We start from the raw sequence: 14,139 nt of genomic DNA on the forward strand, positions 1-14,139 counted from the left end.
ATGTAGCCATGGGGAGATCATTTACTACCTTTAAGAATGAAGGCCAGGTTGCCAAAGTGAAAAGCTGCCGTGCCCAACCTGAGGGCTCAGACTTCCGATTGCTCTTGAAGGTAGTATTGGAGAGATTTCAAAAAGCCTGATGGAAATTTTACATAAACCTGAATCAATAAACAAAAACAAAATTGCTTTTTTTTTTTCTTTTCCTGAAATCCAGCCAATCCAGTGTTGGTTTTTATGTAGACTGGAAGTCCTAATATGCATTAAAGATGTATTTGATTGATTTAAAACAGGGAAGTGCATTATTACTTAATCTTGCCTCTTCAGCCTTGTGAAAGCCTTCATTTAAGTGTTCCTTGGAACACAGTTTGGCAAATGTGTGAGATAATGACATGAGGTTGCCTAGCAGCAGGCTCTGTAATGGGCAGAATCAGGCTTTTAGTCCCAAGATGCCCAAATAACTGCAACACTAATAAGGTTACAGAGTGTTTCCATGTACATCGTCTCATCTGGTCCTCTCACTACTCGTTAAAACATCTCCCAGCTACCTCTAATTCAGAAAATAATTAGGCAGTCTCCTTTTAAACTTTGCACAGTCCTAGCCATTAAGAGTCGCCTTAGGATTGATCTGAAGGAATCTGGCACCTTTTTTTTTTTTCCTTTGGCTTCTATTAAGAAAATCGAAATCCTACTTTTTAAAAATTCTATGTCCATTAGCAAAATCACCTCAGAAGGTATTTGTGCCATGACCGTGGAGTTTCTTTATGTGTATATCTCACATCTGTGGCTATTTAATTCCGTTACCCTGGGTGATGATGCAAATATTCATAATAAATATTTGAGACAAGAAGTGGATTTTGATATGGACATATCTCTGACTCTTCTGTTCCATTAAGTACATTCCAAGGAATTATTATAATCTAAGGATCATTAAAAATATGAAGAGCTCATTGCTAAAAATCTTGAGAGTTTGTAAACATCTTGTGCTTCTTTAAGAGCTTTGAATGTAGACTCCTAAATAAAAACTGTGTGTGCACTTCATGTTTTGTGTGTGTGTTTAGAAATTTCTCCTGAAATACAATTATAAGCAAAATTAATTAGCAAGGTTAATTAAACACTTCTGTAGGAGCACTTTTCTGTCTATACTCCATACCAGAAAATTGCTGGAATATTTTTAATTTTACAAAGATAGAGACAGAGACCAACACACAATTAGGAAAGAGTAGTTTCACACACCAATATGCATCAAATTTAAAACACCCTTTGTTAGTCATGTCAGATGACTGGATGTGCTAAAACTTAACACTGAACAACATCCTTTGCTAAATAGTTCCAGATAGAACCTTATGAATTATCTACTATGTTTAAGGAGGAATAAATACCACCCATGGAATCTAGCTCCTACATTTGACATTGAACGCCATTCTCAAAGCCTCTCCTCTGATTGGTTTTTGGCATCATTTTGAGTATTCCCATCCCCCAGCAGCTGCTGCCCTTGAAAGCCAGCATAACTCAAACAGGCAAAGATCATTCAGCTTCAAACACTGAGGAAATTTTGGCATCTTCCTCATCATAGGAGGCCAGCCAAGTGCTCCAACCCAGCTTCTAAGAGAAGCCTTTCAAAGATATAAATGTTTTATAGCTGAGCCCCAGCTTAAAAAGTCTCCCCCATAATCTGCCCTCCTCAGTTCCAGAACTGGCCACAGGCCATTAGCAAGGGAGAGACCAGAAAGGAAGGCTTTGACTCTCACTTTGTCCCTGAATCTCCCAGACTCTCAGGCCTGACTTTCTGTACTGGGCTTGGGAGAAATGGGGGAAGTAGTCTGGGTTCCTGTCAGAAGGCACCAAAACCCAAAGGCAGGAAAGGTATGAAGCACAGAGCCCAGGCATTATTTCTTTTTAAAGTTTATTTATTTATTTATTTTGAGAGAGAGAGAGAGAGAGAGAAGGAGAGAGAGGGCTCATGTGCTCCCTTGTGCATGAGGTGGGGTGGGATAGAGACAGAGGGAGAGAGAGAATCCCAAGCAGGCTCTGTACTGTCAGCATGGAGCCCAACATGAGACTCTATCTCATGAACTGTGAGATCATGACCTAAACTGAAATCAAGAGTCAACACTTAACCAACTGAGCCACCCAAGTGTCCCCAGAGCCTGGACATTTGAAACAGAGTTGAAGCCAGAGAAGGAACAAAAGGAAAGTCCTGCCAGTCCCCTGCTTTGAATGTAAAGAATTATGGGTGCCTGGGTGGCTCATCTGGTTAAGCGTCTAACTCTTGATTTCAGCTTAGGTCATGATCTCGAGGTTAGTGAGATCAAGCCCCATGTTGGGCTCTGTGCTGACAGCACAGGGCTTGCTTGGGATTCTCTCCCTTTCTTTCTGCCTCTCCCCCACTTGTGTGCTCTCTCTCTCTCTCAAAATAAATAAACTTAAAAAAAAAGAATTATTTGATAGTGTTTATTCTTGCTTACTTTGTTCATTCCAATATATCTGAAGCCAAAACTCTTTGTGATGAGTGTTGGGCTTCTGTCCAGCAGGACCTCTCCTGGCTTAACTGAATGTTCCTCAACATAGCTGCGTTTCCTCTGGCTTAAAAAAAAAAAAAAAAAAAAAAAAAAAGGCATACATTATTTTCTTTTATACTTTGGAATTGGGGTAAACTCCTTAGATTCCGAGATGCACTGACTTTTGACTCATACCCTAAAAAAATAATAATAATTGGTCTTGTTCACATGTGTGTGTATCCTAGATGGTGCCAAAGATCCCAAATCACTAAGGGCATCCAGTTCACTGGTGGTGCAAGGAGGAAAAATTAAGCGCAAGTTTGTGGATCTGGGGTAAGCATTTCATGATGTAACACACAAACCCTCTGTGAAGGAAGGATTAAAAGAGAAAAATGTCAGTTTCCCCTTTCTGACTTTGTGCTGTCGTTATAGGGCACCTTTGCGAAGGAATTCCAACAAGGGAAAGAAATGGAAAGAAAAAGAAGCCAATAGGTTTTCTCCAGGTAGCAGGTATGGGTGGGTGATCTACACTTTCTGGCCCCCTCCCATTGTTCACCAAAATCAGTGGTCAGTATCCATGAGCTGAGGCAATCTACCAAGAAGTGAGATGAAAGAGAAATTGTACAATCAGCTTGTTTTTGTCTTGCCCCAGTTATAGCCTACACTGGCTTTGGGAATATCCACTGGCTTAGTTGCAGAATTACAGTCACATGTGCAGTTTCAGTAAATGTTTATCTAAATACAGCATCAATGTGATATGTCAACTGGGCACATTTCAGGTTGTTTGCCTGGCTACCCACAGTACTAGCGTCCTGTTTTTGTTAAGTCTGAAAGGGTAATTTTACATTTAAGAACCTTGTTGGCTTTCAAGACTGTTCTGTCCCCATGCATGAAAGAAAAACCCTCGTCTCTTGCTGGACTTAGCTGTTTAGTTGATTTTTTTTCAGGCCCTACCAACTCTGCTTATTGTTCAATAAAGACTTCCCTGTAGAGCAGTAAGCTTTATACTGCATGCTGTCAACTTTTAACTTCAGATTTGTATCAGGAGACAATAAAGCATGGAGCTTGACTGCCTGGGTTTGGATAAGAGCTCTCTGAGTTATCACCTTTAAAATCTTGGACAAGTTATTTAACCCGTTTGCCTCCACTTCCTCATGTGAAGTAAGGGTAAATAACAGTAGCTACCTAATTAGTGTAAGGATTAAATGAGTTTTCATACAAAGCATTTAAAATGCCTCTCTCTCTGTCCCCCTCCTGCTTGCACTGTCTCTCTCAAAAATAAACATTAAAAAAAAATTTAAGGGGCGCATGGGTGGCTCAGTCGGTTGAGAGCCCGACTTCGGTTCAGGTCATGATCTCACAGTTCATGGGTTCGAGCCCTGCATGGGTCTCTGTGCTGACAGCTCAGAGCCTGGAGCCTACTTCCGATACTGTCTCCCTCTCTCTCTGCCCCTCGCCTGCTTGTGCTCTGTCTCTCCCCTTCTCAAAAATAAATAAACATTTAAAAAAATTAAAAAAAAAATTTAAACTCTCTCCGCCCCTCTCCTACTTGCACTCTGTCTCTCTCAAAAATAAATATTAAAAAAAAAGTGGGGGGGCACCTGGGTGGCACAGTAGGTTGAGCATCCAACTTCGGCTCAGGTCATGATCTCACAGTTCGTGGGTTCAAAGCCCCGTGTCGGGCTCTGTGCTGGCAGCTCAGAGCCTGGAGCCTGCTTGGGATTCTGTGTCTCCCTCTCTCTCTGCCCCTCTCCCACTCACACTCTGTCTCTCTCAAAAATAAACATTAAAAAAATTAAAAAATAAATAAAATGGTACCTGGCACATAGGTATTTAAAGCTAATAATAAAGATAACAATTTTGTATAATTATTATTTGTGAGTTACAAAGCAGTTTTACATTTATCACTTTATTTGGTCCTTATAAAAAGATTGGGAGGGCAGATAATAAATAATACCATACTGTATTAAGAACTTCACCTTCATAGAATTTAATTGATTTGCCCACAATTATGCAATGGGCAATTAATGCAACAGGACTTGTGCTTCCTGTTGAGATGTCTTTCCAACACAACGCCTCACCTCCAGTTATTTATGTATCTAATGATGTGTAAATTTCTTTATGAAATTTGGGGATCATCTCATTAGTGTAGACTAGGTAGGAAACAGAATGCTAACAATAAAAAATCGTAAAATCACTTGGGGACCACTTTCCTGTTTTATAGGTTGTCCTCCACTCTTTCTTTTTTTTTTTTTTTCTTTTTCCTGGCGTACAACTTGGTGAGAAATTGTACCTTCTTCCTGGGATTCTGGGACAGTAGGGTGGGGGAATGAGAAGAGATAATTCCCAAATTAATTGTATTAGTCCATTGTTGTTTTGTTTGTTTGTTTGTTTGTTTTTAACGTTGTGCACTGGAGAAAGGATAAAAAGCTCTGTTTACACTGAGGACACCAGTCTCAGGAAAAATAAGTCAATGATACAACACAAAAGCAATTTAACTTCATGTGGTTTCAGAGTAAGAAATATGAAATAGTCTACTATGTGCCTTAAAATTAAGTTTAGAAAACTATAAATATACTCAGGATTAAAAAAAAGACAATAAATAATGAAACTATTTCAGGGAGAGAGAGATGCCAAGATACACAACAGGAAAGAAGCTGGGACACTTCTCTGGTAACACTGCAGTCCTTTTGGTCCCTGGACTTCTGAGACAGTCACTACCTGTCACCTTCAGGCTCCACCCTAAAAGGGATGTAAGTGAGGCATCCAGTAGTGGGGAGAAGGTTTGACTCAATTTCATCATAGTGGCCAGTGGGTATCACCCCCTTGTACAGAGTGAAAAGCAAGCAAATCTTGATTCTGTTGGTGAGTGCTCACCTTTCTCTAGGCAAACCCCAGGGAGTCAAGGGTGGGCTATCCCTACAGCTAATGCCAGCGTTTGCACCAGCAGCCAGCCAGCTCTGTTTTTAAAATATTAACTCTGGAGTCTTTCTGCTTCAGTGGTCACAAGTATTTACACACATACCAATGCTACAAAATCGTTTTCAATTAGAATCATAAATGTACAATTATCTGTAATTATAGTAAAGTTTTGACAAGACTGACAGGAATTCATAGAGTTGAAATCCTGAAAGAACAAGGGAAGAAGAGGGACCTTTTCTGTGTCACAAAAATGACTTTTTGAGCTGTCACAGTAATTGGTTAACGCTAATCAAATCTAATGACAGTCTGTGTTCTCCTATAGAGATTGATGATGGGCCCAGAACCTTTTAAAACATATGGCAGGAAGCAGAGTTACTGCCCTGTAGGAGCTTAATGCATTGAGTTGGTTTCATGGGGCCCCTGCAGGTAGGTGGCTGATAAGCACCGTGAGCTACAGGGTTCCCTTCCAGCTATGGAAGACTGGGAATAAACTCATCACCTCTATGCAGCATTCTCAGAAAAATGAGGGAATGATTCATGGATTGAGTTTGTAATCTTATCTCTTATGCTTTTCATTATTAGGCTGTAAAAATCTGATGAGGTCATTCAATCAGTTATAGCCTGAAGCTGTCGGACTCTAAAGAGGCAAGACAGTTTGCTAAGTTCCGTCTTGGTCTTAGTTTTTTCCTTCTTCAGGAGTTAAGAGTTTACTTTATTGTATTCCTTGTGGAGGCGTAATGACTCAAATACATGAGCAACATGAAACAAATAGATAAGATTAAGTAATTATAATAATAAATAAGCCCTTCCAAAAATATGGCTTGGTTCTATCCTTTCCCAATATGTCCTCAGTGAATGTGGATTTAAATAGGCAGCATAGCAGATAACAAAAGCAGGAAGCATGTAGTTGTCAGAGCTTGTTCAGACCAAAGAGTAAAATAAAATACTATCCTAATTCTAGTGTCAGTAGCCACTGATGTCAGTGGAAGTGCCTGCTTTGGAGCTCTGTGAAGAAGCTCCCAGTTGAGTTGCTGAATGGGAAGATGGGAAGCCCTGTGAGCAATTACGTGTATCTTAGAACAAGGCTAGACATGTGGGAAAATGACAAGGGAGGGAGATGGCACTCCTTTGTGGAAGTGAATTTGCAGTCATCTTAAAAGTATGAACTGTGGGAAATCACGGTGCCGGAATCCAAGCATTCATCCTTGCTTTGCAAGGCTCTGAATTTCTTGGAGCTTCGTTTCCCACCAAAAAATAATTAGGTGGATTCAAACTCCGTAGTCTCTGATCCCCATCCATCTCTGTCTATGCTGTCCAATATGCTAGCCTCCAGTCAGATGTGGCTTTTGAGCACTAGAAATGTAGCTAGTCTATACTGAAATGTATTGTAGGAGAAAATGCATGCAGGATTTCAAAGACTTAGGATGAAAAAAAAAGTGTGAAATATCTTATTAAAATGTTATAATACCAATTACATATTGAAATAATAATATTTTGAATATTTTGGGTTAAATAAAATAAAATTAATTGTACCTTTTTCTTATATGACTCCCAGAAAAGTTTGATTTATATATGTACTTCATATTTCTGTTGGATAGTGTCGATCTGTATGATTCTATGTAAAACATCTTCTTTTTGAGTTCTAACTTGTCATTTCATTGATCTATAAATTAGCATGTTTTCATGTTTGTTTATTCTTTTATTTTTTTAATTGAAGTATAATCAAAATACAGTATCATATTAGTTTTAGGTACAGTGTAATGATTCAACTACAGTTCTATACATTACTCAGCACTCATCACAATATGTGTACTCCTTCTCGTCTATTCTTTTTTAAATCTATACCTGTTCCTCTGTGTTCCAAATATAATTTGTTTATACACAGAGGTACAAAAGATACAATAACATAATTTATTTTAAAGGCAAATTGGATAGGGGGAAAAAAGGTAAAGCAAAAAGTAAGGTTGGTACTTAAAATATAAAATCTTCAACAACAACTGCATAGTAAGTATAACAGTGGCTTTCAGTAAAAGCAAAGAGCATGATGTCAGAGTAAAGAGCCTGGATTCAGTCATAGCTGCCACTTAACGTCTTGGGCAAGTTCCTTAACCTGTCTGTCCGTTTCCTCATCTGTAAGATGGAAATATTCATACTTCTTCAGGTCATCAGGAGGATTGAGAGTCACATTTAAGCACGTTTCAAGTCCTTAATAAATGTCAACAGTTATCATTACTAGTATTATTATTTAAAACCATTCTGATCAGAGGAATGTAAAACAAAGTATTCTCTGTATGTATTTTTCTGGCTATCGTGTTCATCCATTGTTAATTTTAGTGATATCTTGAAGAATGAGTGGACTGGGGATTATAGTTCAGACAACCCTTCATAGATATTTCTCTCAAGGAACCTTTAGGTAAATCAAGGCATTAGAGTGAGTTTGAGAACATTCCAGTGACATGTGCCTGGAGGGCAGCTCTGCCCTGTTGCTGAGCAAGGGCACACAGCCTCTGCTCTTGAGCTGGAGTGGAAACAGTCCCTTTCAGAAGTGTTGATGAGCAAGACGAGCAAATGTGCCTGAAGAGAACAGCACCTCGCCTCTGCCTAACAGAGACACCCCACAGAAGAGCCAACATTTCTCTTTAAAAAATATATTAAAAGTACACTTTTAAAAGGTGCGCCTGCGTAGCTTGGTGAGTTAGGTGTCCAACTTGCGATTTCGGCTCAGGTCATGACCTCACAGTTCATGAGATCGAGCCCCTCATTGGGGCTATCAGCGCAGAGCTCCTTGGGATTTTCTCTGTGTCTTTCTGCCCCTCCCCTGCTCACATACCTGCTTTCTCTGTCTTAAAGTAAATAAATAAACATTTTTCAAAAATTATTTTAAAAAATAGGAAACAAAAATGCTATTGTAAGTGGCCAGAAGAGAATGACCATTAGAAAATAGCAAAATAATTTGAGCCTGGCAGGTTGTTGGTTTTTTTTTTTTTTAAGTAATTTTATTTAATTTATTTTTAAAGTTTATTCATTATTTCTGAGAGAGAGAGAGAGAGAGAGAGAGAGAGAGAGAGATAGCAGGGGAGGGGCAGAGAGAGGGAGATACAGAATCCAAAACAGGCTCTAGGCTCTGAGCTGTCTGCACAGAGCCCAATGTGGAGCTCAAACTGGTGAACCATGAGATCATGACCTGAGCCGAAATCGTACGTGTAACTGACTGAGCCACCCAGGCGCCCCAAGCCTGGCAAGTTTTAAAGCAAATGTTTAAATCATGAACAATGGTGATGAAAACTCAGTAAAGCTCCTACAGAGTGCTTAATTTTGACAGTATAACTTCTGCAGATTCTCTCCTTCACTTGATATTTTTCATGACCAGAGGTTGCTTTATTCTTAAAAAGGGGATTATTTGTGTTATAAATTAAAAGTAATTTATTAAAGTCTCCAGTTTTTACAACTTAACCTTTTTTTCAGTTTCAGTTCAACTTACAAATCTTTTTGTTTTATTTATACACCTAGTAAAATTTTGTAAAAACATAAAAGCAGTCACTTTTATGGAGACCTCTGAATAATGTTAGCTTAGACTCAGTAGCACAGACTTGTTCCCCCCATAATTGCCTGTCCTGATTTTAGAAAACTGCATTTATAAATGTAATTTATTCAGTTTTCTTTTTAAGTACTTGCCAGCGCTTGAAACTTGACAAACTTTTACATTCCTAACATGTCAACGCTTTTCCACTTGAAAAAACTCAAAAATCTAGTAGATTAAAATGGTAACATAGTGACTGTAAACATCCAGTGGTCTTATCAATTTGGTTATTTTACATCTTAAACAATTAATCGTATTAAGATAGAATCAACAAACTTCTCTCTCAGATTTCTAATAATACAAATTTTCTTAAATCCTCAGCAATATATTTATTATTCCTAAACCTAACATTTTTATTTTGATAATATCAATTTTTTTTTTTTTACATAATCCTCTTGATGTTTCATTTTAAGCCTTCCCAGGGCCCTTGGGTGGCTCAGTCAGTTAAGCATTCAACTTCTGCTCAGGTCATGATCTCACGGTTTGTGGGTTCAAGCCCCGTGTCAGGCTCTGTGTTGACAGCTCAGAGTCTGGACCCTGCCTCGAATACTGTGTGTCTGTCTCTGCCTCTCTCTCTCTCTCTCAAAAATAAATATTTTTTTAAAATGTAAAAAAAAAAAAAAAAACCTTCCCAATATGGAGGGAACTCATTAAAGGAACAGTTTCTCCATCTCATATGAATGTAGAGGAGGAAAAAAAAAATAACCTTTTTTCCTTCTACCCTCTTGGGTTCTTTGGTTGGAGTCCTGTAAATGAAATTGACAGAAGATAGATTAACAAGAGAAAAGCATACAGATTTATTTAATTTAAGTTTTGTGTGGTGCAGGAAACTTTATAAGGAAATGAAGACTCAGAGAAGCAGTTAAGCCTGAGCATTTTAATGCTAGATTTGTTGAAGACTGAAAAGTCTTGGAAAATATGATAGAACATAAGGGTATGAACTAACAGTAGTAAACAGTGGGGAGCTTAGCAAGGCCTATTCATTCATTCATTCATTCAGATTTCTCTAAGTGTCCCTCCATCTACAGAGATAAAGATGTTCCTTTCCTCCAGGTATATAGGGAGGGCACCTCTTATGTAAGGGTCTTATGACCTGCTTCGGGAGCAGTGGGGGAGGTCAGAGTACCTACCATTTGTCAGATTCCTGTACCTTAAAATATTTGCTGTGCCAAGTTACCATATTCTGTGGTTAGCATGTCCAGAAACCCTGTCACAAGTTAAGGTTAAACAGTTACCATCTCATATGGGCTATCAGTTATGAATTAGAGGTTTAGACCGTAACTCAGGGTCTGGAAGCAGGATGTGTCTAGGGTGGTTGGCCTAAGCTGCACATGGACACCTACTTGTCATAGCTGTTAACTGTCAGGGTCTCCAAGTGCCCTTCAGAAGGAGCTGGCTTTAAAACTTCAGTCTCCTTGGTGGATGTTAGAACTTTACAGAATTACTTGATCTGATTTGAGTAAATGGAAGTCTGCAACCCTTCCTCTGATTGCCCCTAACTTTCTCTAATTAACCTCCATAACTACCTGCTTAAAGTCTATATTATGCTTATACTGTTTATGTTCTGCCAGTTCCTGAACTCCTAACTTATCTTGATGACATTCAGTTCTATTCCAAATAACTTCACACACCTTGTATTTAATGTAAGACAAACCAAAAAAAAAAAAATTACTAAGGAATGTTTACCTGGGCAACTTAACTTTGGGGTGCTGTCCCCAGGATGAACTGGTTTCAAGATGTATGGAATTGGGTTAGCTGCTCTCTAGAGTTGTGAGCTATAAACCACTTAAATGCCGGGAAACAATTACTCCCTCCACCTCACACACATCACACACACACCCCCTTGGCAATTTAATATTACAGAGATTTAATTTGAAGCCATTCTTTTTCTCAGTTACTAACAATAAAACAATCGGGGTTACATCCGTGACTTGTAATTGCATTTTTACCAAAAATGATAGTGAGACTTTGGTGTACAAGTTAAAAAAGAAGATGAATTACAGAACACATACCTATTTTGACCCTCTGAAAACTATTTTCAGATCCAGTAAACATTCATTTCTACCAATCTTGATTTTTCAAGGGGATTATTAAGGATCTATATGAAGCTTATGCACCTTACACCATAACCAGCTCTCAGAGTCAAAAAAGTCAATAGAGGGAGGGAGCGAGGGAGGGAAGAAAGGGAAGGAAGGAGAAAGAAAGGGAAGAATTTTATGTTATTCTTGACAGATTTCTCCACAAAGTGAAACAGACTCTGAGTGGTCAGTAAGGCATGACGATTTCCAAACTCTCTCTGCTCCATTTGTAGGCCCAAGAATTCATATTGTCCAGAGGGACATTGGTATTTATTTTAGAAAATATGTCTGGTAAGCTGATGGATCTGTAATTATAAAGTAATGGAGAGTTTGCTTTTTTAAGTGAATATACTTTGGGTCCAAGCAAATGGAAGCATACTAACCATTCGGTATACTAGGAAACACACAGAGATTATATCAGTTCATGGGGTTTTAGAGTCAAGGCTACACAAAGAAATGAGGGGTACAGGATACAGCCTCAGCAGGGGCACAGTCAGTCTGGAAAATCCTCTTCAAAGGAGGCCAGGACCTGGTGGTTTGCAGCTTTGAGGACCATGGTTGTTTCCTTAGAAGTAGGCTTTCTTTGCTTTCTACGTGACTGCTCCTCCATTTCTTCCATCATCTTGCATGGAAAGCTGGAGAAGAAAGCCTCTGAATGTCACTGGAATCTGAGCATCCATGATGTGATTCATCACACTCACTATGGCCTCTGGATCTGTCTTCAGTGCTGCACGTACAATTTGTCATGGGATTATTAGTCTTGAATATTTTCCTGGAAGTGAGGCTTTTATGAAAAAGTTTAATTAGATGTGGTCTTGAATTTTGTTTAAAATGTTGTATGGTCAGAATAGATGTTGAACTGAAAGTCCTTTTCAAATAAGGCATTCGAATGACAGCAGGTAGGCAAAAATATTCTTATTTCCCGCCTATTAAAAAGAAAAATGGCGATGGTGGTGGCTGTCCCAAAAGCATTGTTTCAAAGGCAGTTCACTGGGAGTAGGACAAGATAGCCATGCTGTCATTAATTATAGCCTGTTTATAAACTTTAAAACAATATCCATATATTTAAGCCCTACTGTGCCTTTTTGAATTATGGGTGGAACTCTTAAAAAAAAAAAAAAAAAAAGCTTCCATGATACTTTGATTAATTGATCCAGAAGTTTGTAACCAAAGGGGGAAATAATCTTTAGGTCCAGTTTATCTCAAACATGTCCAGTTATAAGAATGTGGAACTGCAGAAAAAATATTTTTGTGTTTCTGCACAGTTAGAGGCTTCTGAACATTTTTACTGGACTCTGGGACCTGAGCTTCAAAGTCAAGCCTCAAAAGCTAAATTATGACTGGATAGATAGTGAGAACTGCACAGATTTACCTCCCCAGAGGTAAAGTTTCAAGGAGTAGGATGGGGAGAGAGGATGAGACCCAGCTTGATGGAGACATTCCCAGGGTTGTTCAGCCTGAGCTGTTGGTCTTATCTCCCCCCAAGACAATATATTACTTTCTGAAGGGTAAGGACCCAAGATCCTTCCCTAGTTGAATTTGTTTACACTGAAGAGATAAGATTTCTCTCCCTCTGCCAGAGGGGAGGTAAGAACAGCACTATGTCCCTCTCCTATATAATCACCCAGATTGGCATTGTTTAGATTCCTTACCTACAGTGTAGACCAAGTATGGGATGACAACTGGTTTTCATTGTGTCCCTCTAGAAAGAAGACATTAGGGCATGGGGAACCAGTGCAATCATTTTCTGTAAGCAAATGGTAACTTGTTCTGCTCCAGAAACCTCATCCTTGCATCCAGGATAATATAAATAAATGTAGATATTATTAAAAACTTTAAATGTCAGCTCAGACATGTGTTAAAATATAGATTCCAGGCAAACTCCTCCCTTCCTCTGTCCCACATTCGAATTCAGGAATTCTAGGTGCCTATGAATCTGTATTTGAGCATCTGCCCTAGATGATTCTTACCAGACTTGTTTGGGAAACACTGCACTGGTCCATGACCCAGGAATAAAAAGTGCTTCTTGCAGAATACCAGTCTGCCTCTGCTAGTATGATGTCTCAAGTTCAATTATTGTACCCCCTCTGCCCCATCTTTTCATAGTAAGTAAGTAGAATTAAGGATACAGAATTTTTTTTAATTTAGACTTTAGGATGAAATTGAAGGTTGACCAACATCTCTCATTGGGCTTTCTGTCTTATCCTTACAGTCCCTTTTATTGTTTGTCTGTTTGTTTTTTAAGGAACTCACCATCATAATCATCAGGTATTCTGGAATCTTTAAATGACCAAGTATTTTACTCATCCAAACTACGATCTCAATATTCTACCAAAATTTCACTGATGTCTCCATTCTCTTTAATCGTTATTTTTGTAATCCTTTTATATTTGTATATTGCTTTGCCGTTAACAAGATGCTTTTACATTTATTGTCCCATTTGATTCTCAGAGTAGTCTTTGGAAATAAACAGGGACTGTTAGGAGTGTTCTACTAGTTATGTAAACTTGAAATGAGAGTTGAGTAGCCTGTGGGTCCTGAGTTGTCTGGCTGTGGTGTGGAGGCACTTTTAACTGAAAAGGAATCTCCTTGTTGGCATGACATCAACAGCTAACATATAATAAACATTGTAGCAAATACCATTGGGACATATTGAGGGTTGACCTCTTCTAAGATACACATTAACTGCTGTCCATTCCTGCCTCAGCTCTTGGTAATTATTTTTCTCTAACCAAAAGATAAATATAAATATGCAAGTACTTGCACTGATAAGAATATCAGTCTTCAAACTGTGTTTCTCAAATGACTTTGAATCCTTTCAATGTTAAACAATAACCATAGACCTTCATACTTTCACAGATTCCCAAGCACTTTCACGCATACTATCTCATGTAATTCTTAACAACTACATAGGAGACACATAAAATACCCACGTTCTACACAGGAGGAAATAGAGGCAAAGAGAAGACCAAGGCCATGTACTCTAGAGGTGGTAGACCCTGGACCTCCAAGTGGGGTATTAAGACTTGTGGCCTGGTCTCCTCCTAGAAAAAGGCACTCA

At 38.7% G+C, this 14,139-nt stretch overlaps 1 protein-coding gene across 11 annotated transcripts in view; it reads left to right on the top strand.

The window, feature by feature from the left end:
• The window catches only part of PPP1R9A (protein phosphatase 1 regulatory subunit 9A), a 323,173-nt gene that overhangs the window by 296,086 nt on the left and 12,948 nt on the right, over positions 1-14,139 (top strand). For 7 of the 11 annotated variants that reach the window (XM_042966701.1, XM_042966692.1, XM_042966687.1 and 4 more), the window contains 2 exons: positions 2,744-2,831; positions 2,931-3,008. The exons of 3 other annotated variants lie outside the window; for them this stretch is intronic. In XM_042966701.1, the coding sequence (XP_042822635.1) occupies positions 2,744-2,831; positions 2,931-3,008 (166 nt within the window). Of the gene's footprint in view, positions 1-2,743; positions 2,832-2,930; positions 3,009-5,118; positions 5,252-14,139 lie in introns of all 11 variants that reach the window. One more of the 11 variants, XM_042966729.1, reaches the window with a different exon arrangement.

The sequence above is a fragment of the Panthera tigris genome, chromosome A2, assembly GCF_018350195.1.
Source record: "Panthera tigris isolate Pti1 chromosome A2, P.tigris_Pti1_mat1.1, whole genome shotgun sequence".
Lineage (NCBI taxonomy): Eukaryota > Metazoa > Chordata > Mammalia > Carnivora > Felidae > Panthera > Panthera tigris.